The sequence below is a fragment of the Amblyomma maculatum genome, chromosome 6 (genome assembly GCF_055883805.1).
Source record: "Amblyomma maculatum isolate TAMU_Amacu chromosome 6, ASM5588380v1, whole genome shotgun sequence".
Classification (NCBI taxonomy): domain Eukaryota; kingdom Metazoa; phylum Arthropoda; class Arachnida; order Ixodida; family Ixodidae; genus Amblyomma; species Amblyomma maculatum.
The window spans coordinates 20,179,954-20,202,925 of NC_139349.1; the positions used below are offsets into that span (position 1 = coordinate 20,179,954).

Here is a 22,972-nt window from a genome sequence, read left to right on the forward strand (position 1 = left end):
TTCGCTAACTTGCGCCCAACTTTGGACTTTCCGAAATTCTGTTGTAGAAGAACTTAGTATTTCTTGTCCCATTCTCGGATTCTCTTGCAGTCTAGTTTGAACTCTCGAGGTGTGTCTTTGCCTTCAGCCTATGCCCCTCGATGGCCTCTCCTTTTTTTTTTTTTTTTGCATTGTATATGAATGCATAGCGCACGCAGAAACGCGACTGTTCTCGATGCCTTCAAGCAACAAAATGACGAACGAGGCAGCCACGTGGTCCTCTTTTACTTTTGGGTTGGATTGATTTGAATTAAGTTGGATCGACATAGATCTCTGGCTATAAAAGAAACTTTCAGAAAAATATCTCTTTTCTGGATCGAGGGAGAGCGCTTGCTTGGTAGTGTACTGAAATGTGAAATTTGAGGATAAAGGGGAGGGGCCGCTTATAGGAACGGGGGCCTTTGCTAGGTATGTTACGTCAGACATTAGAAAATAAGCTTGAAGTTAGCTCAAAGAATGCGCTTGGAGCTTTGCAAAGGCAAACGTTCGATTCACTCTAAGGTAATACACAGGCACCAAACTTTGCCATGGATTCTTCAGAATTATAAGACAGGTATAAGTAAACATAAATCAAGCTGTTCAATTCACCTATGCCCCGTATATAGATCATGATTGAATGTCTTTTCTGACGACGTTTCGGTTCCTGTTTCACCTGAACGGTGGCTACGGCGTCAAATTTCCGTTCCTGTTCCCTGAAACACGCATAACCAGCGGTAGCATAGCTACCCCTTCATACATTTTATCGCTGGTTCTGAGGTAAGTTCTGTGCAGGAACAAAACTGCGAAGCAGCAATTGCAGCCATTTTTAATACCTTGCGTGACCTAAACTTAGCCCTGACGCAATGGCACCGTTTGCTCCGAAGCAACACAAAGGGGTAAATTTATTTCTGCTATTACGTCATATTCGCACACATATTAGTTCATTTACACTAGTGCCTTACACTACGTACCATAGAATAAAATACGCAAGGGAAATATTTTATGCACACGTACTCTTTTAAGAGACAAGATGAGAGATGTATATGATAAGGACTTCAAAGGAGAGGAGTACAAGATATATAATGAGCGAGATCAAGATAAAGATATGGACTCGAGGGGAAAAGCTCATCTTATCAAAAAAAAAAGTGAAATGTAATTTAGCTTTATACTTTGTTCTTCAACTCTTATAACCTCTGCCCGTCAACGGCAAGAATATTAGTTTAATCACCAGAAGGGAGTATGTCATTACTGCGAACGGCATTAAACCCATATGAATGCATCACGAAAACTGCATCAGCAACTAAAATAAGCAATTGCCATTTTCTATAGATCCCACATCGTATAAATCACAGACAAATAAAAATGTCCCATTTATTTTTGAGCGGATCCCAGCGTCACACTAGTGTTTTGAACCTCATATTCTTCTGCCTTATAAAGAGCTTTCATAGCAAAGCTTACGAATACGGTCATTCATCTAATAACTGTATCGCTAAACATAAAGTTAACGCGTGTTGCTATAGTTGGTACAGTGACCTTTCCCTTCTAGCGTTTCTTTGCCCAAAGCTTTTATTAATTCTTTCGGTGATAATTAGGTGGAATTTTGCTGACACGTACATTTTGAATTTCTATGCCTCAGTTAGTTTTAAAACATATTTGAGCTTCCAAGTGGTGTATGGAGTAGACAGACATAGCAGTAATTTAATTGAAATAATGAAATTACTGTAATTTAATCACTTTTTGTAATTTGTAATGTAATGAATTACTTTTTTGTTTGGTAATTTAGCAATGGAATGAATTGTTTTTGGTAGTACTTTCGCAGCAAAAGTAATTAATTTCTTTTGAAATTACTTTTACTAAAGTGTGCCACCACTCTTTCGATAGACAACAATGCAGAGTGCCGCGAAAGCAGGAAAGAAGTGCGGCAAGCCGAAGCAGCGTGACGGATCGGCAAAAGGAGAGAGAATTGAGCAGAATAGTGAGTCTGAGATCTCGTGTGTAGCAGGGTCACTTAGTGCGGTTATCCCATGGCAACCATTCTTCAAGCAGCAGGATGCAAGGCGTCAAGGGAGTGCCGAAGGGAGAAATGGTGCAAGAAGGCTGGTTTAAAACTAGTAGGGAGCGCGGCGCAGTGGCAATCCCTGTTGCGTCGGCTATACGTTTCATACATCAGGTGCAACGCAGCGAAATTTACGCAAGTAGTCCGCAAGAAAAAAAAACAGGAGGCGTGTCACTACGCGCTCGTTCTGTAGGCGAGTGGTTCCTGCCGAAACGGGCTCTATTCCGAGCATACACGTTTGCAATAACATGCTTCGCATGCTTATACATCTTCACAGAGCGGATCTTATAAAAAAATGCGCACCAAAGAACCATTTTCTCAAAAAGAGATGCGCAGCGCGGAGGGCACAGCCAGCGCCATCTGGTGGCACAGCTGGCAAGGTTGCGGGGCAGCAAAACGCGGCACGAACAAAAACGACATAAAAAAAACATACAAATTAGCCGAATCCGACCTTTTCTCCCTAAAAAAGGTGCTTTTTATGAAGTTGATGGCAAATGTAAAATGTATTAAGCTTGCAGACAAAGCAACTATTATTTTATCTCGTCAAGAGCAAACACTATTTTTTATCGCGGATGCGGAGAGCACAAACAAGAGCTGTAGCTTTGGTAGTTGGTTGGTTGGTTTGTGGGGTTTAACGTCCCAAAGCAACTCAGGCTATGAGGGACGCCGTAGTGGAGGACTCCGGAAATTTCGACCACCTGGGGTTCTTTAACGTGCACTGACATCGCACAGCACACGGACGCCTTGCTTTTCGCCTCCACCGAAAAGCTGCCGCCGAGGCCGGGATTCGATCCGTTGCACTTGATGTATGAAACGGAGTATAGGGTGCTGTGGTGTCTGGTTACACTCGTCACCACGAAGCGAGGGAGGATTCGGGTTGAGGGAGTTAGGCGGAAGGGCCCATGGCGTGAGCCACCGTGGCTTGATCATTACTAAACAGTGAGTACAAGGTGCCGACGTCGATTCTTAGAACTGCGGAAGCAATAAATAACTTAGCTTCTTCGGGTCCTTCAAATGGCGGAGACAGCTCCGGGCCAACAAGACGCTGGGTTCGCCGGTCATTTCACGACCATTCGACCACTGCTTTCATTGATTTTTTTTCTTTTTGCTGTTTTCTTGTTTTTGTAATGGCAAGTGCTGTAGGAAAGAGGGAAAGAATAGCTCTGTGGGACGGAATTTAGCGGGAAGACGAAAGAATGTGTGTGCTTCGCGTCTGGAGAACAAGCTATTTTGTTCACTAGCTTTACTGAGTTTTTGCTTGGATGGAAATTAGAAAGTAATTTAAAAGTAATTGAATTACTGAGTAAAAGTTATTGTAATGTAATTTCATTACTTTTTGAGAACAGTAATGAGTAATGTAATTTATTTACTTTTCTGTGATTATCAGCAAAGTAATTAGTAAAGTAATTTAATTCCTTTTCAAAAGTAATTGTGCCATGTATGGTAGTAGAAAATATTTAGACACAAGTGAAAACCCAGTTTACCTGTTATTAGCATACATGTCAAAATTAAACTTAGAGATTATGCGCTGACAAAGCCTGTGATATTTAACAGTGACTGTTCAGAGTGTAGGGTTCAGTATCTATCACAGAAACACCATGACGCCAGCTAGACTGCGAAATTAATGCATTTGGACGGTGAAATTATCCTGCTATTCGCTTGCTTCACACAGTGCAGCATTCCTGGCGTGAACATTTCCTAACCCTTTGTTCAAGCTGTGTTATTCGGAATGAGTCGTCCACCATCTACTTCGTACCTTTGCACATATACAAAAAACGAGCTACCTATCCTTCTTCAGGAAACATCAATTATCTTCGAATATATGGCCGACCTTCCTTTACTACGCCGTACCTGAAGTTTTGATGGATGTGGCTTTTAAGCTTCGCAGAAAAGTATGCATGCAGTGCCGATGAGAAATGCCCAATCACTAACGCTAATTAGCGGCCGCATTTAATCAGGTTCATTGCCTAGAACTACATTGTTCATTGTCTTGTCTCAAGAAAAAAAAAAGCCGAGATGATTTCGAGGGTGCTTAGGAATACATTTCAAACATCTCAAGTGGCTATTTTGCAGTTTGCAGAATCTCATTACGCAGCGCGCCGGTGCAGTTTTGTATTTGACTTGAACCAATATGAAGCGACAAAAGACGACCCGCACAATATGTTTGCATTCTATTAACCGGCAGCATGCAAATATTTCTTGCCTTACTATTTAAACTCTGCTAGTTCCAACTCTATTTAACCTGAAGCGAGCACCGTCCCGATGCCAAAAAGAAATTAAAGCCGACAGAATCCAAAATGTGTATTGGAGTAGTTTTTCATAGAACTAGAGATTCTCATTATAGCGCACTTATTGTTATTAGAGCTAACGCTGTCGCATACATGACGACATTCTTTTGCCAACCCTGGATCATCACCTCAGCTTGCCTGGTTAGACTCAACATACATAGACACTAAATGACCGTCGTCTTCCTCCTTCATTTATTTGTTCAGCACTCACAAATAGCCGTGACAATGTTGCTTTTTTTGACAGATCAACGAGGTCGGATGAGTGGATAGGTAGAAAGGATCATCTGGTTCGCCAACGGAAGCTTGGACCTAACCACTTCGCTAATACCAAAGAGAGGGCGATTGCTGTACAGCGCCTCGAACCGAGGAGGTCGCAGATCATACTGCCCAGAACGTTGAAGTGAAGCACCTGAACGCAACGACACGTAAACCAATAAAAGCGGAGAAACGCACCGATTGGCTTTCCAGGTAGAAGAGAAGCAGCTGATGGAAGCGCCACGTCCTGTAGCCATTGCAACCAATACCTTGCTTGGCTTTACCTTCATTCATGAGCCGTCCTAGACTAGGCTATGCTTTGCAATGCAAATTTTACTGAGCATACCCTCTGGATAAGGTGGGTACCCATATGTTTTTGTTGTTGTTATTGTTGTTTCTTTTATCAATTTATTGTCAGCACTGAGCGCCAATGCAGCGTCAGACACTGAAAGAAACAGCGTGAAGAAGGAAGGTTGAGGCACCGTAATTAGTCCGGAACCATGAGAGGAGAGGAGGACAAGAGTTTGAGATTGACATGTTTTAATGCAGTGCTTTCCGAGCGGCAATAACACGACTAATACACTGCTATGTTTTAAAATCAATATTTTTCGAGTGAGGTAACAAACCTATTTATACAGTGTCTGCTAACTAATATTAGGTGAATGAATAGTTTACTAGTTAGTTAGTTAGTTAGTTAGTTAGTTAGTTAGTTAGTTAGTTAGTTAGTTAGTTAGTTAGTTAGTTAGTTAGTTAGTTAGTTAGTTAGTTAGTTAGTTAGTTAGTTAGTTAGTTAGTTAGTTAGTTAGTTAGTTAGTTAGTTAGTTAGTTAGTCAGTCAGTCAGTTAGTCAGTTAGTTAGTTAGTTCGTTAATTAGTTATTTAGTTAGTTAGTTAGTTAGTTAGTTAGTTAGTTAGTTAGTTAGTTAGTTAGTTAGTTAGTTAGTTAGTTAGTTAGTTAGTTAGTTAGTTAGTTAGTTAGTTAGTTAGTTAGTTAGTTAGTTAGTTAGTTAGTTAGTTAGTTAGTTAGTTAGTTAGTTAGTTAGTTAGTTAGTTAGTTAGTTAGTTAGTTAGTTAGTTAGTTAGTTAGTTAGTTAGTTAGTTAGTTAGTTAGTTAGTTAGTTAGTTAGTTAGTTAGTTAGTTAGTTAGTTAGTTAGTTAGTTAGTTAGTTAGTTAGTTAGTTAGTTAGTTAGTTAGTTAGTTAGTTAGTTAGTTAGTTAGTTAGTTAGTGAAATTACATTGCTAGCATACAGCTGGAAACAGATGATCAATTTCGAGAACTACTTTCAACACAAGGCACACGCGCGCGGCCATCGTACTATGATCGAACACGTGCAGCAAAGAGACAACCGGAGAAGCAGAAATATTTCAACGCTGGGGAGACGGTCCCCTTTTACTCTTCCTTTTGCTCACGACTGCTCCAGAATTATCCTCAGCTGTCGCGAAAGGACAGTGCCATTGGGCACCCTGTCCTTGTTGACGAGGATGTAGGGCGCGTTTCGGCACCTCTCGGATCCAGGAATGTTGTGGCCGCAACTAGCCAGTATAGGCGCCTGGGCCATTCCGTTGATCAGATCCATGACCATGTCGGCGGCGCTCTCACCACAGGCCTTGGTAATGGAGGCACGGGCACACAGCGAGTAGAACTGCATATTGCTGTAGAGAAAACGTGCTTATTTTATTTTTACTGAACACCGCAGAGATTTACAATACCTGAAAGGTAGTCCTCAAATGGAGCTGAACTACCATCGGAAAGAGCTTTTATAAAAGAAAAAGGCGCAAACATGAGCTTGAGAGCTTGCAGATATATCTGCCAATATGTTCTGCAAGCTATGAAGACTATGTGCACAATATAGCTAGTTATGAACGCTGTGCGCCCTAAGTAAGAACGCACGTACAGCCGCCCTGATTTTTAACAATATAGCGCGAGCATCGACCAAACTGCTGGCCAGCACCTTACAACGGCGATAAGCGTGCAACAAGGCAAGAGTTCGTGCATGCGCAAGAATGTGGAACGTCGCAGATATTGTGGCAGGGCCTGTGCCTTTGTGATCCTAACAGCGTAGCAGAAGACGCTCTCTCTTCGTGCGCGTGCGCGAACTCTCGCCGTGTTGCACGCTTATCGCCGTTATAAGGCGCTGAGCAGCAGTTTGGTCGACGCTCGCGCTATATTGTTAAAAATCAGGGCGGCTGTACGTACATGTGTAAAAGACCCGCGTTTCGTTATATTCCTGCGGCATATGCATCCGTAACAACTGAAATTACTTGAACCAGAAGTCTAGTACGCTGTGTATACAGCAATATGCACATGACAGAGTAGCTAAATAGTAGACGCATAACTCCGGAGGGCAAAGCTTTAGGTTAATTTACAGCATGATCCATCGCCGCCTTAACGGGCCTGACTATTTTTTTTTCTTGCCCACGCTGCGCTGGCCGAATGGTTACACCCTCGAATAATGGTATGAGAGACACGGATTCGAAGCCGGTCGCGGTAGCTGCTGGTTGATGGAGGCGAAAACAACGTATACCAATCCAGTGTGCGATGTCCGTACAAGTTAAAAGAACCCAGGTGTTCGAAATTATCCGGAGCTCTTCATTACGGCGCCTCGCATGTTATGAGAAAGTTTGGGACGTTAAACCCCAAAAATAAACAAACTCCGCCTGTTTTTTTATATATACATTCATCCATTTCCACATGAAAGGTGGGTATTACAAGAAGGACGGGAGTGAAGCACGCCGGTAAGAGTTACAGGTGGTTTTCTACCGCAATCTTGGATTCACGATGGTGTGCTAACAAGGCGGTATGGGAACGAAAGCAGTTTCAGTTCAGGGCTCTCCGTACTGCCATTGATTGGAATCACCAGCCTGACAGCATTGTTACCATCATGAAGTACCACTCTTTAAGATTTCAATTAAAGCCATTATTCAAGCTTTCCAACCTTTATATATTTGCCATGTTATGACCATCTCTCATGCAACATCCCGACTAAGGATCTTTGAGCTATAATAAATTAATAAATAATGACTTCCGAAACGTTGCAACACGGACCAGCACAGCTGTGATCACTGAGGCGGTATAAGCGTTGTGCTTGATAGGGTGGCAAGAAATGAGAAGACCTGCGGTGTAGGCTAAGCCACGGTAACTTACGACGCCAAGCTAAGTTCCACGTGGAGAACCGCGTTCAAAGTGCTCATGCGCAGTTAGCGTGCACAGTTAAAATTGGCAACCGCTGAATGCTACAGGGCCTTGCAATAGAAAAAGGACTGAGCCCTCTTTATCGGTCATCGTAATTCAGCTATCGCATAATTTAAAATAAAATATAATGTATCGCTGATTTTTATAATTTTAAGCTAAAACAGCTGCGTTTCCTTGACTTTGCAGACAGCCTTGGATGAGTCAAACCGTAGTCGCGGTGGTGCAGTGTTTACGGCGCTCGACTTCTGTGTCCGAAGATGCAGGGCCGAATCCGTGACGCGGCGGCCAGTTTTCTATGGAGGCGAAAAGAAGGTACTCGTGTGCTGGGGGATGCGAGTGCACGTTAAAGCACCCCAAGTGGTCGAAATTTTTCAGAACCCTCATCTACGGCGTATCTCATAGACTGAGTCACTTTGGGACTTTAATAAAAACCCCTTAAACCAAGCCAGATTGCAGCAGACCGTGTCGGACCATACTTAATCCACTATACGCTCAAAAAACTAGGTTATCAATACCAGTCTAACCTGGCTTAGCGACACAACATAACCAAGCGCGACAAAGCCTTCGCTTGTTTAAGCGGGCTTAGCTGAGCTAAGCTGCAGCCATGTTTTTAACTTATTTGGGGCAGAGTTTGCAATTCTATAACCTCAGCATTACATGCAAGCATAGCAACAGCAGCAGTTATGCATGCAGTGTTGCAGCCTAAGATGCTGCAGCATGCCATCGTGGTCCGGCCGCAGAAGAAGACTCCAAAGCGCGGGACATTGTTCTTCGTGGCTGCAGGACTGAACTCCGGCGGTTCGTTGTCCCGTTCCCGCCTGGCTCAGCGGGTCCTGTCAAATATATTTGTGAAGACCCGACAGTGAGTGCGTCCATGAATCATCTCCACAAATTTGGTGACTCCGGGCTTCGCATCTTCGCTCTTTCCTGCCCTGTTCTTGCAACAGCTGCTTCGCTAGCCCTATCTGCGTCCGGAGCTAGAGATCCCCCTTCGTCTTTCACCGTGTAAACCATGGCCACGGATCTCCCTTATGTACCGTCTCTGTCGTCTCACACGGCGCCATCTCATGAGTCCACGGTATCCGCTCTCAAAGCTCCCTGACTTCTGGTCATCGGATTCGGAACTTTGGTCCCTCGCCATCGAGGCATTGTTTCGCCGACACCGTATCACTTCTCAGGTGACCATGTTCGACCCCGACATTGGCGCGCTCACGCCTACTATTGCTGCGATTGTTCGCGACATCCTCTGCTCTCCGCCTGTCGATCGTCCTTACGATCATCTTCGGGCGACGCTCATCCAGCGAACTTCTGAAACGCAGCCGCGTCGTCTGCAGCAGCTTCTAATCCCAGAAAAGCTCGGAGATTGCAAGCCTGCCGAGCTGTTGCGTCTCATTACCACCCTGGCTGCAAACTCCGTTGCGTCATACGACACCGCACTCCTGGGGGAACTCTTCCTGCAGCACCTACCACCACTGGTGCGCATGATCCAGAGCGTATCTTTATCTCAGACACTAGAATCCCTCGCTGTGCGGCAGATAAGATCATGGACGTCGGTTTTCCTTCCATGAAAACAATTCACCGCCCTCTTAACCCTCAGTTGCCCAGCGCAGCTGCTGACGATCGCTATGCCCGCCTCACCGATGCTAATGAGTAACTCACTCGGCAAGTAGCGCGATTTACAGCCGAAGTCGCAGCCCTTCATATTCGCCGGTCACGCTCCCCATCTCCCCCACCGTACCAGCACCAGTACTCCTGGCAACCGTTCTCCGTCATCCAGGACCTTTTTCTGGTACCACCGCCGCTACTGCTCTCGCGCACGCCAATGCCGCCAGTCCTGCTCCTTCGCGGGAAACGACCCAGCCGAACAATGAAGGCAACCGGTGTTCTCGGCTCCCGATCCAATCGTCACTTCCATGTCACTGACCATTTAACGAAAGTCCGCTACCTCATCGACGCTGGTACCGAGATCTGCGTCCTTCCACCTGTGATGACTGAGCAACATCCTTCAGACTTTCCACCTCTGACCGCAGTCAACAGATCGACCTTACGAACATACGGCCAGAAGGCGGACTCCGCCGTACCTCTCGCGGGGTATTTGCATTCGCGGAAGTGGGCTCTGCAATTATCAGCGCCGACTTCCTACGGCACTGCAGGCTCCTAGTTAACGTGCGGCAAAACCGTGCACAGGATTCTGAAACGAGTCTAGTCGTCCAAGGCGTCTCTTGCCGCGATCCACCACTCCGGCTCCTCCAGGCGCACAACACGGTTCCCGAATCTTGGTCGAGCGTACTTGCCGAGTATCCGGACGTCTTTCGACTTCCGTCCCTTCAAGCACCGGTAGCTCTAAGCGTGACTCATATTGTGACGACAGGGCCTCCCGTTTTCTTTCGCTCCCATCGCCTCGCTGTCATCAAACCAGAATTTGAATATATGCTGGAGCTCGGCTTCATCTGTCCCTGCTCCAATCCTTGGGCATCGCCCCCTCCAGATAATGCTGAAAAAGAACGGCGACGGGTTTCGTGCGACGATTACCGGTCTATCAACAAGGCGACAGTCCCTGACCGCTACCCGATTCCCCATATCCAAGATTTTGCATCGCTCCTTCATGGCTGCATAATCTCCAGCAAGGTTGATCTTGTAAAGGCATTCACCAAATCCCTGTGGAGTCCTCGGATATCACGAAGACCGCCATTATTAATTCTTTTGGCATGTTTGAATATCTGAGGATACTTTTCGGTCTTCGCAATGTATCCCTGACTTTTCAGCACTTTGTTGACCAAGTCCTATGCGGTTTGACGTTCTTGTTTTCCGCCCTACGGTAGAGGCCCACAAGCGCCATCTGTGTCCAGTCCTCGCAAGGCTCAGCCGCCTTGGTCTTGTGGTCAATTGACCGAAAAACGAGTTTGGTGTGCAGAGTTCAACTTTCTCGGCCATCGCATGAACGCCCATGACATCCGCCCGTTGCCGGCCTGTGTCTCCGCCATCACTGTTTCCCCGGCCCGCCACCAACCGGCAACTGCGCGAATTTCTTGGCCTCGCCAACTATTAGCAGCGCTCCATCCGTCGCTGCGCTGCAATACTGCAGCCTCTTTACGACCTTCTCTCGAGCCACAGCAAGCCGACACCTCTTGTCACTTGGGGCGATACTGCTGACCTCGCATTCAACGGCTTCAAAGCTTCCATTGCCGGCGAGACGTTTCTGGTTCATCCCAAATGTGACGTGCCCACGTCCGTCATAGTTGACACAACGGACACTGCTCTCGGCGCGGTCTTGCGACAGTTCGGCGCTGGTGTTTGGCAGCCAATCGCCTTCTTTTCCAAGAAGCTTGCGGCCCTGAGCGCCCCTACATCACCTTCGGCCGAGAGCTGCTAGCAAAATATTCAGCCGTGAAGCACTTCCGCCATTTTCTCGAGGGATGCACATATCATATCCTGATTGACCACAAACCTCTGACATCTGCACTGGCATCCAGCAGTTCCTCCTATGCTCCTCGTGAAATCAGGCAGCTCGCCTACATTTCCGAATTTACCTGCGACATTCGTCACGTCAGCGGCCAGTCGAACATAGTTGTCGACGCTCTTTTACGAGCTGAAGTTAATGCGACGGGCAATGGACGGCCAACCATTGATTTCACGGCGCCGGCTTGCCGAGCTGGAACGGCATCGCACGCGCGACCCCTCTGGTGCTGGAGAACCTCTTGCTCCTTGACTGCGCCGTTTCTCTCGTTTGTGATACGTCGACCGGTTTCCCTCGCCCCTACGTGCCTCCATCATACCGCTGAACCGTATTAGATGCCCTCCATTCTTTGGCCCATCCTGGCATCCGCTCAACTCAGTCTAATCACGGCTCGTTATGTCTGGCCTCGCATCAACATCGACGTTCGCCGCTGGTCGCGCACGTGCCTCAGCTGTCAGCAAAGTAAAGTGCACCTACACGCGACGACTCCTATTGGATACTTCCCGTCCCAACGCCCGCTTCAGCCTTCTGCACGTCGATATTGTCAGTCCCATTTCTATCTGCGAGAACCACCGCTACCTGTTAACTTGCATTGACAGGTTCACTAAATGGCCTGAAGCGATGCTTATTTTTAACGTAAGGGCAGAGTTGATCGCAAGAATGCTCATCACACTATGGATAAGCCACTACGGTTTCCCTTCCACCATTACGACCGATCGTGTTCGTCAATTTGACTCAACATTATTTGCCAACGTATCTCGGCTACTCGGAGTAAGTCACATTAGGACGACCTCTTACCACCTGATTTTCAACGGTATCATTGAGCGTTTTCACCGGTTATTGAAAGCTTTACTTAAGGCGTCCGCTTCCCCTTCGCCGTGTATTGAGCGCCTACCCTGCGTCCTGCTTAGTCTCCTCACCGCACTTCGCAGGGATTCTTACACCTGTGCAGCAGAGTTAACGTTTGGCACTACTCTCTATGTCCCTGGTAAGTTATTCGAACCCTCGCCACCCACGCCTGCTGACGTCACAGATTACGCCTGCCGTCTACGTAGCGCTATGAGCACTGTCGTTCCACCACGTCAGCGCCGGTATTCCCGTCGTATCCACGTCCCCCCCCCCTCCCACCGACCTTCAGCGGTGCACACATCTTCGTTCGCCATGACGCTGTACGTCCACCCTTGCGGCCACCATACGATGGTCCGTTCCAGGTGCTCCGGCGTGCTCGTAAGCACTTTCTACTGCGCATCAACGCCCGGGAGGACACGATATCTGTTGATCGCCTTAACCCGCCCACCTTGACTCAGACGTGATTGCCAAGTGGGCCATTGCACTCCCTCCCGATCGTACAAGTGCTCGCCGCGTACGATTCGCACCCACAATATCCGCTTTTCGCCGTTCCTCTCCCTCACGGCTTCATCGCTAGAGGGGGCCCTGTCGCATGCCATCGTGGTCCGGCCGCAGATGAAGGCGACAGCCTCAACACGCCTGCCAAGCGCGCGCACATTGTTCTTCGTGGCTGCAGGACCGGCATATTTTTACACCAAATAATTGCATTTATCGAGTGTATTAATTTTTTATATCCTGTAGTGTGTATTTTCCTTTCTTTTTTACATGCACCATTCTCCTATAGTAATTCTGTTACATGTATTGCCACTGCTTTGTGTAACACTTTGTAAGGGTTCTCCGGGTCACGTCAAGCTTCAAAAGCAGCTTTTTGCCAGGAGATCCCTCCAGTTGTACTGGTGAAATAAAAAAAAATGCCGGTGGTTCGCGGTCCCGTTCTCCAATGGCTGAGCAGGTCCCGTCAGATATATTTGGAGACCCGGCAACGAGTGTGTCTGTGAATCATCTCCACAACACCTCATCAAAAAAGTTACAGGACCACGCTTAAGTCTGCTGAGGAGCGGAAATTGCGAAAGCCTCATTAAGCCTGCTTCACCTTACTGCATCGTCATTTTCATTCCTACTACTATCATCATCATCATTATCATCATAATCATCACCATCGTCACTATCGTTGCTATCATCATTATCAACTAAATACATCATTATTGTCATCGATATTGCCATCATCATTATCACTAACTTTGTCGTCAATGTCATCCCTACTGTTGTCATCATCGTCATCAGTTTCGCTGCTATTCTTCTGCTACCACCGAATGTAATGTTAGAATTGGTAGCAGCGACATTCCTCGAAGTGCTGCAGTATGTTTTATTCCTGATAAGCCCTATTGAAAACAGTTCTATGGTGCAATAATTTAATACAGTCTTTATCGTAAAATGTCGTTTAAATGGCGTTCAAATATCATACGATGTCATATATTTTCATAAAGAATGGAAGTTATTTTATGATTGGTTTGTGGGGTTCAACGTCCCAAAGCAGCTCAGGCTATGAGAGGTGCCGTAGTGGAGGGCTCCTGAAATATCGACCACCTGCAGTTCTTTACGTGTACTTACACGTAAAGAACACGCACAGATCATGGCCGCCTTGCTTGTCGCCTGTATCGAAAAAAAGCTGCCATGGCCGGGATTCGATCCCGCATTTTGGACGCAGTAGTCTAGCACCCTAACAACTGCACCATCACGGTGGGGCGATGTTGTGTGAGAATGTAATACAACGTATGCTCTTGGAATAGCATTTTATGATAAAACCTGTATGAGGGTATTGCGTCATAGAAAATTTTTCAATAAGTAAATGAACTTCATTGCTCTTAGCTGCAACACAGACATTGTTTTGTTACTGCTGTTATGTTTTCTGCAGGTCACTAATAGCTTATCATGCCTAACAATGGCTTTGAAATTGCTCTAAGGGCAAAAGTCAGCTACTTGTGGAGAACTACGAGCCCTGGACCGTGGTGATCCCCAAGAATGGGCGGAGCCAGGTTTTCAGACTTACTGCTCTGACCTGCGGGTAACAATATGTGAATCATTCTTGAAGAGATTGAGGTTGCACTCTGAAAGCCTTTTCTAGTTTCATTTTTGCTTTGAGCCGCTAGCTTTCCAGGGAGTGAACCAAACAAAATGTACATTATCCGGTTCAAATGCTAACGAGGTTGTTACTAAGAACAACATTAGACTTACTGATATTAAATTTAGAACTTAGAGGACGAATAAAATAAAATGGACGCACCAGCATGCCATCTGCATTTTGGCAGTTGAGTTGGATCCGGCGATTGAATCGAGCTGGTTGATGTACAAATACATGCAGTGTCTTGCTGGGTTCTTCTGCACGCACTGCGCGTTCCGTAGGTACACTGTAAGCGGGAGAGTCATTTGTTGAACTCTTTTATGTTGCATCGAACAGAAGCCATTTTGACACGCAGCTGGAGCCAAAGGTGCATGTCGCTTGACATTTGAAAATGATTTTATAGCATAATAACCTCTTACAGGCTTTTTCATATGCAGTCATTCAAATAGCATGTATATCCCATAAGATGTCATGCATTATCATAAAATATCTTCCATGCTTCAAGATCTAGGGCAAAACGAGAGAAAGAAGACAGCTTGGACTTGTCTTCGTCTAATTCTACTTGTCGAAGCGTTGGCTCGGCTTGCGAACTTGGGCGCCTCCTCAACCCTTGTTCAGTGGCCTCCCACGCTTTATGATTATGACATCGCATCATGTTTATACGCTATTTGAATGACATTGCATGACAAAGCCTGTGTCACGTTGTTCCATCGTAGAACTTTTTTCAATCGGGTAGGTTTCTCTGTGGTCACAGTAAAAAATAGCATGCAATAAGGTAAATTAAAACGAGTTATTTTGCATAGCACTGAATAATGTAGCCATATCCGACACCAATCAGCTGCTATTTAATGACAAAGCTAAATAACAAGCTTTTATCTTTCGGGGCCAAAACCCATTGCAACAATTTTGCTATTAGGCTCTGAAACGACAGTCGTAAAACATGTCATCCATTTTACAATTTTCAATGGTAGCGAAGGCTACCCCAAGTAGTTCCGGAGACTGAATTATCTAATCTCGTATGAATTTGTTTCCTTAATATTGAGGCTAAAATATATGCCCATATGAGGTCTTCCTCTCCCACGATTCCGTCTCACTGATAAAGATACCTTTTGAAAAATACATCTATATGTGTGCAAAACACGCGCATCTTTTTGGACGATATGTAACGATTCGAATGTGCCAAGGCTGTTCTGAAGCATGCAAATTGGTTCCGCGCTATCATTTAAAATGTGTGCTTTATCAAAGTTAATGGTTGAGACTTATCCTCAATGCTTCAAAGTTATGCAAAGAAAATCGTTATACTCTCATTGTTGCCGAATTTTCATATTTCCACTCGCTTCGCCCACTAGCTATAGTGAGTCATCTTATGTTACCGACAACTCTTCATGAGTATAGCGTTGGTTTTCTCCCTTCAAGCAACCATTTCAGTGCTTGGAACGTAGCGCCGCTATATATGACGTCATCTTTGTATGACGTCATACATAGCGTCACCTTTGTATGTATGACGTCACCGCAGCACGCTAGGGCGTGCTGCGGTGTACTGTGGAGAAGTTTAAGCGCGAACGTAACATAACTCGATGATTGCATACTCAAATCAAATGCTAGCACAAAATGACCTTGCATCTTTACCTGCATATTTTGTACATTTGTTCTCGTTAAGCTTGCCGAATTCTAAACCCTCTTCAGCTGCGCTTTAACCGTAGTTGTAGTCAACGGAGGAAACGCCCTGCTTTCATTACCATCACGTAGCCTAAACTGACAAAAGTTTTTCGTATATCAATTTATTACAAGCTCTGGTAACTCCAACGGAATGCCAAAGCAACTTACGAGGTTGACGACAGCGCGATCGGCCAGCCGCTGGTGTGTTGGCAAAGAATTATTTCTTGTTCAACTGCATTTTGTTTTCTATAAATATTGCAGAGTGGCTCACATCGCCCTCTAAGTTGAGCATTCTAATAAATGGCTCCTTAGTGCACCATGTTTAATTTTCTTCATTTAAGCATGTGGCGGTCAAGACTTGGTAGCAATGACGCAGACAAGAAATGAGAACACTGCTGAAACCGTGATGTTAAACCAGTCCATTTGCTGTCATCAACTTTGATGTAACGCCGCTCTGATCTCGTTTCCCGTTTTATAACTGCTGACACAACTCTGCTGATCATACAGAAAATGTTAGTTTAAACACCACCTTTCAACATACGCTTCGTGCGGACCTACTACCCTTCTAATTTGAGCTGACACTATATTAAACTCGCAGTATAGTGATTATGGCTGGTTTCCAATGGGTAATTTATTGATCTGAGGCAGCAGACCAGCCTTAAAATTAATCGTAGGAAGACGAATTGTGCTTTTTGCCTGCTAGTAAACTTTGTTTTTTATTTTTCAGGCGATCAGCACACAACAGGCGATAAGCACAAAACAAGTAGCATATCCCTCTTGTGTTTATTTTGGTGGGATGAAACATGTGTATACGCTTTAAAGAAGCGCTTACTTAAATTTATTAAGGTGTCAAAATAAATTCCACCGTGGGAATCTTAGTCTGTTATGAAATCGCTTACTCTGACAATTCATGTTATACCTTAATGTTGCTTTTCCCATCCCCTTAAGTAAAGAAGCATTCGTAACGAAAGCCCAATGAACCGAAGTACTAGAAGCGCTGGTCTTAAACTAGGTGATGAAATGGTAATGTCGTGTTCTGATGCAGAGGCTACGAGAAAAATACCGTATTTGAGATCTAGGGGTAATTACCTACGGCATTTTGTTTCTAATATCCACTTTTAGATTAACTATTTATTCTGCTACAATAAATTTACCTATTTACTGAGAGCATTGCAGCTATTTTGTCTCTTTGTAATCCCTCGGAAGGGATTCCAAGCCGCGAAATAAGAAAATATATGCGTAGTTGATGCAAAGTCTTTATTGTGTAAGCTTTCCCAACGGTGGCGCCTATTTTATCCACGTCACTACGAAAGCTGCAAAGACGCTGGCGAGCCCGAACACGAAGACTGTGAGAAAAACAGCTGTCTTGATCGGTTCGTTGAGAATCAGTATCACGTAACGCAGGAAGGACGTACCGGCATGCTTTTCCAGATGGTGCTTCTTACAGAGGTCTTCGTAGGCCACTTTCAGACCTTCCATGGTAGCTTCCAGAAAGGACCTTGCTTTATCCGGACATCCTTCCGACTCCCGCATAATGCAGCCTCTCGCCTCTACCACTCTCCTGTATAAATTAGAAGATCGACGCCGCAACGAATCAGTCCCTCAAATCTTAATCTAGATGTCAGCATTTCAAAACTTGTTTGTTCTTCAAAATATTATTATTTTGAGGCATCAAAATATATCGATGCATTGAAAGAGTATTGCCGTCTTAGTTAAGGAGCCTTCCTTATGGCGCTGAAAATATCCCCGGCGCACAATGGTGCAATTTTTGATCAGAAATAGCCCATAATGCCAGCCGAATTTAAAGAAAATAGTTACACCCCATGGAAACCAACGAAACGCAGCCACTGTTTTTAATTCCGCAAGCAATGGCAAAGCCATGAAAAAATAAAAAACTAGCCCTCATTACTGCTTTTCTTCCATAATACATCTTACAAAAATCGTGTTAAAATGAAAAGCTCTTCTGATTCTAGTTTCATAGACCACTTGCAATTTTTGTACTAGAGAATCGAGCCTTGGCGTTTATTGAAATTAGAAGTAGTTAAATGGACCTTTAGCAGGGTTCATGTACGTAACCCTGTTTTAAATGCCTAAATGTTTAGAAAGGCTCCTCTATACATGTAAACAGAGCAGCGCCTGCACTTCATCTCCACAGAAATTTAGTCAGCCGAAATTCGGTGGAGCCCTGCACAAATATATGTTAGTTGCATCGAATTCTATGCGAGTCTATATTGCAGCTTTGTAAATCGCTACAAGGTGCCAAGACAAGGCAAGAAGAGACTTAGCCAGCATTAATTCTCACCGAAAGTTTGACTGGAAAGACACACAAATGTATGCATTAAAAATAGATGTAACTAAGTAATCTAACATGAAGTAACCAACGTCAGGCGTGTGAAAGTTACTTTCTTTATGCACATTTGTGTGATTTACATTTGCCCTTTCGTTGATATTTTGCGCTTTATCGCGCCTTTATGCTTTAATATGAATGCGGTAGCATAATTTTTGACACGTGGCTTGTCTTTTAACCATTTCATATCGGCCTCATTTTCACTCCTCTCATAAAAATGTCATTCTAAAATGGCATTTCTATTATGTCGGCTCTGAGACTGACACGTATCTTGTTTTAGGCGCTGCAAAGGAGGGAATACGTCACGTGTAGAGAGCAGTCAGGACTTCATATACGCACGTGCAAAAGTGTGTCAGTTGCTCTCCGCTAAGTGGCAGGAAGGCGGGGTCTCCATGGGAGCTGTCGTACACTCCCTTCACGCAGCGGTCCACATTTTCCGCCTCGCAAGCATCGCCGCATGCGAGATCCATCAGCACTGGCGGACCGCATTGAGGCAGAGAGAAAAAAACGACACGAATATTTATAAATTCGCGTTAATGATGAACCGGAATACTAATAACACAGCGAGCGCTTATAGAAACAAGAATGTAGCAATATTTAGGCTATGCTAAGTAAGTCACTAAGCAAGGCGTCGCTTATATGAGGGCCTCACTTGTTCGCCACGAGGCTCAGCGATATTGATATCATGCGACGTTTCTTCCTGATAAAAAAGGGAAGCCTCAGTACCAATCCAATTCAATCTTACATCATTTCTCTGGCGTCACGACCAAGAATTACCACCTGGTGTCATCTTTGGCGGGTAGATCGCGTCTCAAACACTATGTACCGTAAGGCTGTGAAAGCTGCGCCTCGCCTTCCGGGGACTCCGTGTATCGCAAACGCTGTCAACTAACCTACTCCTCTTGCGCTCTTCTTGCACTTCCGCATACCCCTTCCCGCTTAGCATCTGCCATCAGCACCTTCTCCCACCCACGAAGAATAGCGCAATAGAATCGCAAAAGATCGCAGTAGTAGAGGCAACCGCCGCCGCTGGTATGACCAAGTAGCATGCTTAGTAAGTTTATGATCTTATAACTAAGTTAAACAGGAATAAACCTTCGCAATATTTTCTTTGTCTTTAAGGTCTGTCTTTAAAATCCTATTACATGTTTAGCATTTGTCTGCGGAAAGTTCTGATCTTACTTGTGAGCAGTTTATGTCGTCTAATGTCCGAGTAATATGCCTCATGTCGACAGTCTCACGTCTAAAGCCGCAATTCACTCCTGCAGCTAAGCTTACTTCTCGGTTGTCGTCAAGATCACTTTAAATTTCTTTTCATATTACCACCTAAATGTATGTTTCTCATAAATTCCGACATGGAAGAGACACTGCACTTCATTTGGCGTGGGAATACAGGAAAAATGACATCATATTCGGCTTGGCTACTGTTCGGCCAAAAACATAGGTTCATTAGTAAAAGCGCTAATTTTCCCCATTGAATTTTGTGATAATTTCTACACTATGTTAACATTCGCTCGGGCTAAATTCGCTAAAAAAGTTAAAGTCCAAACAATTTGCATTAGCTCAGCTCGGCTATGCCAGGATATACGTAGCAAGAGGTAGGTTTCCTTGGCTGAGCTTGTGGTCACTTTATGTTTAGCAATCAGAGACTGAGTGCCAGGCGACAACCTCAGGATCGGAAGAGTTCATCTTCTCTTGTCTAAACCCCATTAGCAGCGTCTGAACTCGCTTTCTCTGCATTTATGTCGAACGTTGCGATACAGCCGCCTATTTCCTCTCCGCTTTTTACATACAATGCTGCGCATGCGACGAGCGGTTCGGGTGATAGAGCGGCGCGAGGCGAGGCGGCGACGAAGCGCGCGGCGGACCTGTGGGGTCTCTTCGGCTACCATGGTATCGGCGCATGCGCAGAACTGCTCATTCATGTGACGTCACGCGCGGCTCTGACGGCGGAGCGGACGCGGCGACGGCGAAGCGCACACTGCGCCTGCTGCTCCTCTCCGGTTGCCATGATAACGACGCATGCGCACAACAGGCCTCTCCTGGCAAACCGCGAAATGCTCGACTGGTACCCCATTGTAGTTCTGGCTACAAAACTATTTAATATACACAGGTTATAGACGATCGCGGAAGCTATGGCTAGGTCTGGTCACTATGACATGGCGCTGCTATTATTCAGCAGAATTTATATTTTTGGTCCAACACTAGCCAAGTCAAATACGAAACTGTGGCTTCCCGGCATTTCCTAAAATATTCGTTTAACAGCGGTGTCGTTTTTCTTCTTAGGTAGCACTAAGCAACTCTACCCCGCAAGGATGGCTAGTCTTAAACCAGGAATCATCAGTCACTGAAGTTCGTGCAGAATCAGTGCACATGCGTTGCCTTTTGCACGAGATGTTAATTAAAGGGGCACCGAGAACAACTCCACGGAAGTGCTGTTCTCTGCTAATTTCGATAGTTTGTCTCTTCGTGATTACGTGTCTATTTGGCAAAAAATATATCTTCAACTTTAAAAAAAAAATCGTGAATTTGTGTTATCTTTCCCGCCATTTGATTTAACCTGGTGGCGCTGATGATGAAGTTGAATGGTTTACAGACTCCGTGATCACCGATAGCAGCTCTAGCCTAAGAGCTTCTCAAAAAAACGTAATAATAACAATAATAACAACCTCACTTGACGCCATTTCAGATATTTCGTGAAAACCCTACATGGCGGCGATACTTGCCTTTCAGTCTCTGTTCCTTCTCGTTTTTGAAAACCGCTTTTTTTTTAGAGCAAGTATTGAACTTATCACCATTACATAGCAAACGATCGATATATACAAACTTCAAACTATGCTGAGTGTATCATTCTTAAATCGCATCTGAAAAAGTCGAACAACACGTTGCTCTAATAAACTACTTTCACACTCTCATTATTATATTGCAGCGAGCAGGCTTGACGTGGTAAACATCGAGACTTTAGTTCCTCCATTTCGTAGGGCAAAATGCTCAGGAAGACCATGAACGTCCATTTTTTTTTTTTTTAGGCATGCAACGAAGAGTCAGCTGTCAATTCCTATTCGCGCCTACTTTCATTTCGCTGTTGCGCTGAAACGAGACATGACATACGTATAATAATAAGCGTAAGTAATTAAGTGAGGATCACTCAATTTCAAAAAAAAAAAAAAAAAAGAAGAGGAAATCAGTAAGCTTCCCCCTTTACCTTTCTGAAATCCATCGATGAACGGCAAATAATGAATTGCCTTCCCTTTTACCTTCTTTTGCATACACTTAAGTCAATACCATTGTTCTTTTAAGCACAAGATCTGATATACACGACGTACAATTCTTAATATCCTATCTGAAAATTTTGGCGTAAGCAATGTCATAACTTACCTAACGCGCTCAGAAGGACGATGATGTAGTTGGCCATGATTGAACCCGTAGTGTGCCAAGCCAATGCACCCAATTTTTGCCGTGTGCCGGGAGGTAACCGAAGTTCCGCTGCGTTTTGAGTGGAAGATGAAAGCGCTCCCTATGCCGGCACGTTCTGGCAGGAATCTCTTGAAACAAAGTGCCGCAGCAGTGACGACACAGCACCGCAAGGCGACACTCCAGAGAAATTGATACCTGCACAGGAAGCGGCAGTGTACTGGTACGCTACTACTACTGTCGTCATGAACGCGTATAGAGCGCGCGCGAAAGAACCGCAACGAAGAAACCTCTGTACATCTACTCGACTAAAAAATTATGACGTTCGCGCATTCGCCTTAATATGTTTGAGTTGGGGTACTTCGACGTAAACTTTGTTACTCATGCTTCAATTAATTTTTTTTTAGAAGACACAAAGTTATTTTCATTCCTTGCAGTGACATTTATGGCCACGCATATTCATGTTACTGGTGAAAAAAAAAATGAACTTTTCTGCATTGGTATTCTCTGAGCCAATACCGAGCCTACTGCATCAAGCTTTCATCATCATCATCATTTATTTTCCCTTAAGGACCCCTAGGCGGGGCATTACATAAGGGGGGGGGGGGGGGGCAAAATAAACGAAATCACAAACAAAAGGAACATTTGGAATATAGGAGTGAAGAAGGCAAACATAATTGTTAAAAGAGCATTATACAACGAAAGAGTAAAAAAACCATTGAGGCCATCACGCTATATGAAGAGTAAAATGGGGAACACTGTTTTGCATACAAAGGTTCAACAATATTTAAATACGATACGATACGTGCAGCGGCGGTACTCAAAAGTGCGACTAAGGAAGAAGATACCTGAGCCCTCAGAAGCATCGCTGTCAGTACTATGCATTAGGTATCTGTGAGGGGAAACATTTTTTGAGCAATTTCTTTAATATGTCGTAAGAATAATAACTGCTTCACAGGAAAGGAAAGGCACAGTATCTGTCACACTTGTTCTGTGGACATCTGAACCGCACCATAAGGAATGGGAGAAAGGTGAGAATAAAAGCGCAAAGAGAGAAACAGGTTATCGTAGTAGAAGGCTAAGTAGTAATTTCGACAACCGGGAGATCGTTAACGTGCACTGACATCCCATCACCTCCATCAAAATTCAGCCTCCGGAGGTCGGTTTCCCATGTCTTTCTTTTTTTTCTTTTTTTTTTTTTGCTATTAGTCAAGCATGTATTCGATACCAATGTTGATGCATGACGTTTCGTGCTGGCTGATGCCACATCTGACGTCAAAAGCGGCACCTACCAATGTTAGAAGGGCAAAGTAA

The 22,972-nt window shown here is 44.7% G+C and overlaps 1 protein-coding gene across 1 annotated transcript; it reads right to left on the bottom strand.

The window, feature by feature from the left end:
* Nucleotides 1–5,712: 5,712 nt before the first annotated feature.
* Nucleotides 5,713–21,821, bottom strand: LOC146185199 (uncharacterized). The gene is made up of 5 exons (XM_084606168.1): nt 21,623–21,821; nt 18,584–18,719; nt 17,313–17,458; nt 14,401–14,524; nt 5,713–6,270 (listed from the first exon to the last, which is right to left on the bottom strand). Exons 1-5 carry the CDS (start codon nt 21,657–21,659, stop codon nt 6,024–6,026), a joined length of 690 nt encoding a protein of 229 aa, XP_084462294.1. The 5' UTR covers nt 21,660–21,821; the 3' UTR covers nt 5,713–6,023.
* Between the last annotated feature and the right edge of the window lie 1,151 nt (nt 21,822–22,972).

Bases quoted from the DNA above. Each gene is read 5' to 3' on its own strand.
- LOC146185199 (XM_084606168.1), bottom strand. From the start codon at position 21,659: ATGGCCAACTACATCATCGTCCTTCTGAGCGCGTTAG. The intron at 14,525-17,312 runs GTACGTCCTTCC...TCCCGCTTACAG, and splicing joins CCATCTGGAAAAGCATGCCG to TGTACCTACGGAACGCGCAG. The intron at 6,271-14,400 runs GTGCGTCCATTT...TTTTCTCTACAG, and splicing joins AAAATGCAGATGGCATGCTG to CAATATGCAGTTCTACTCGC.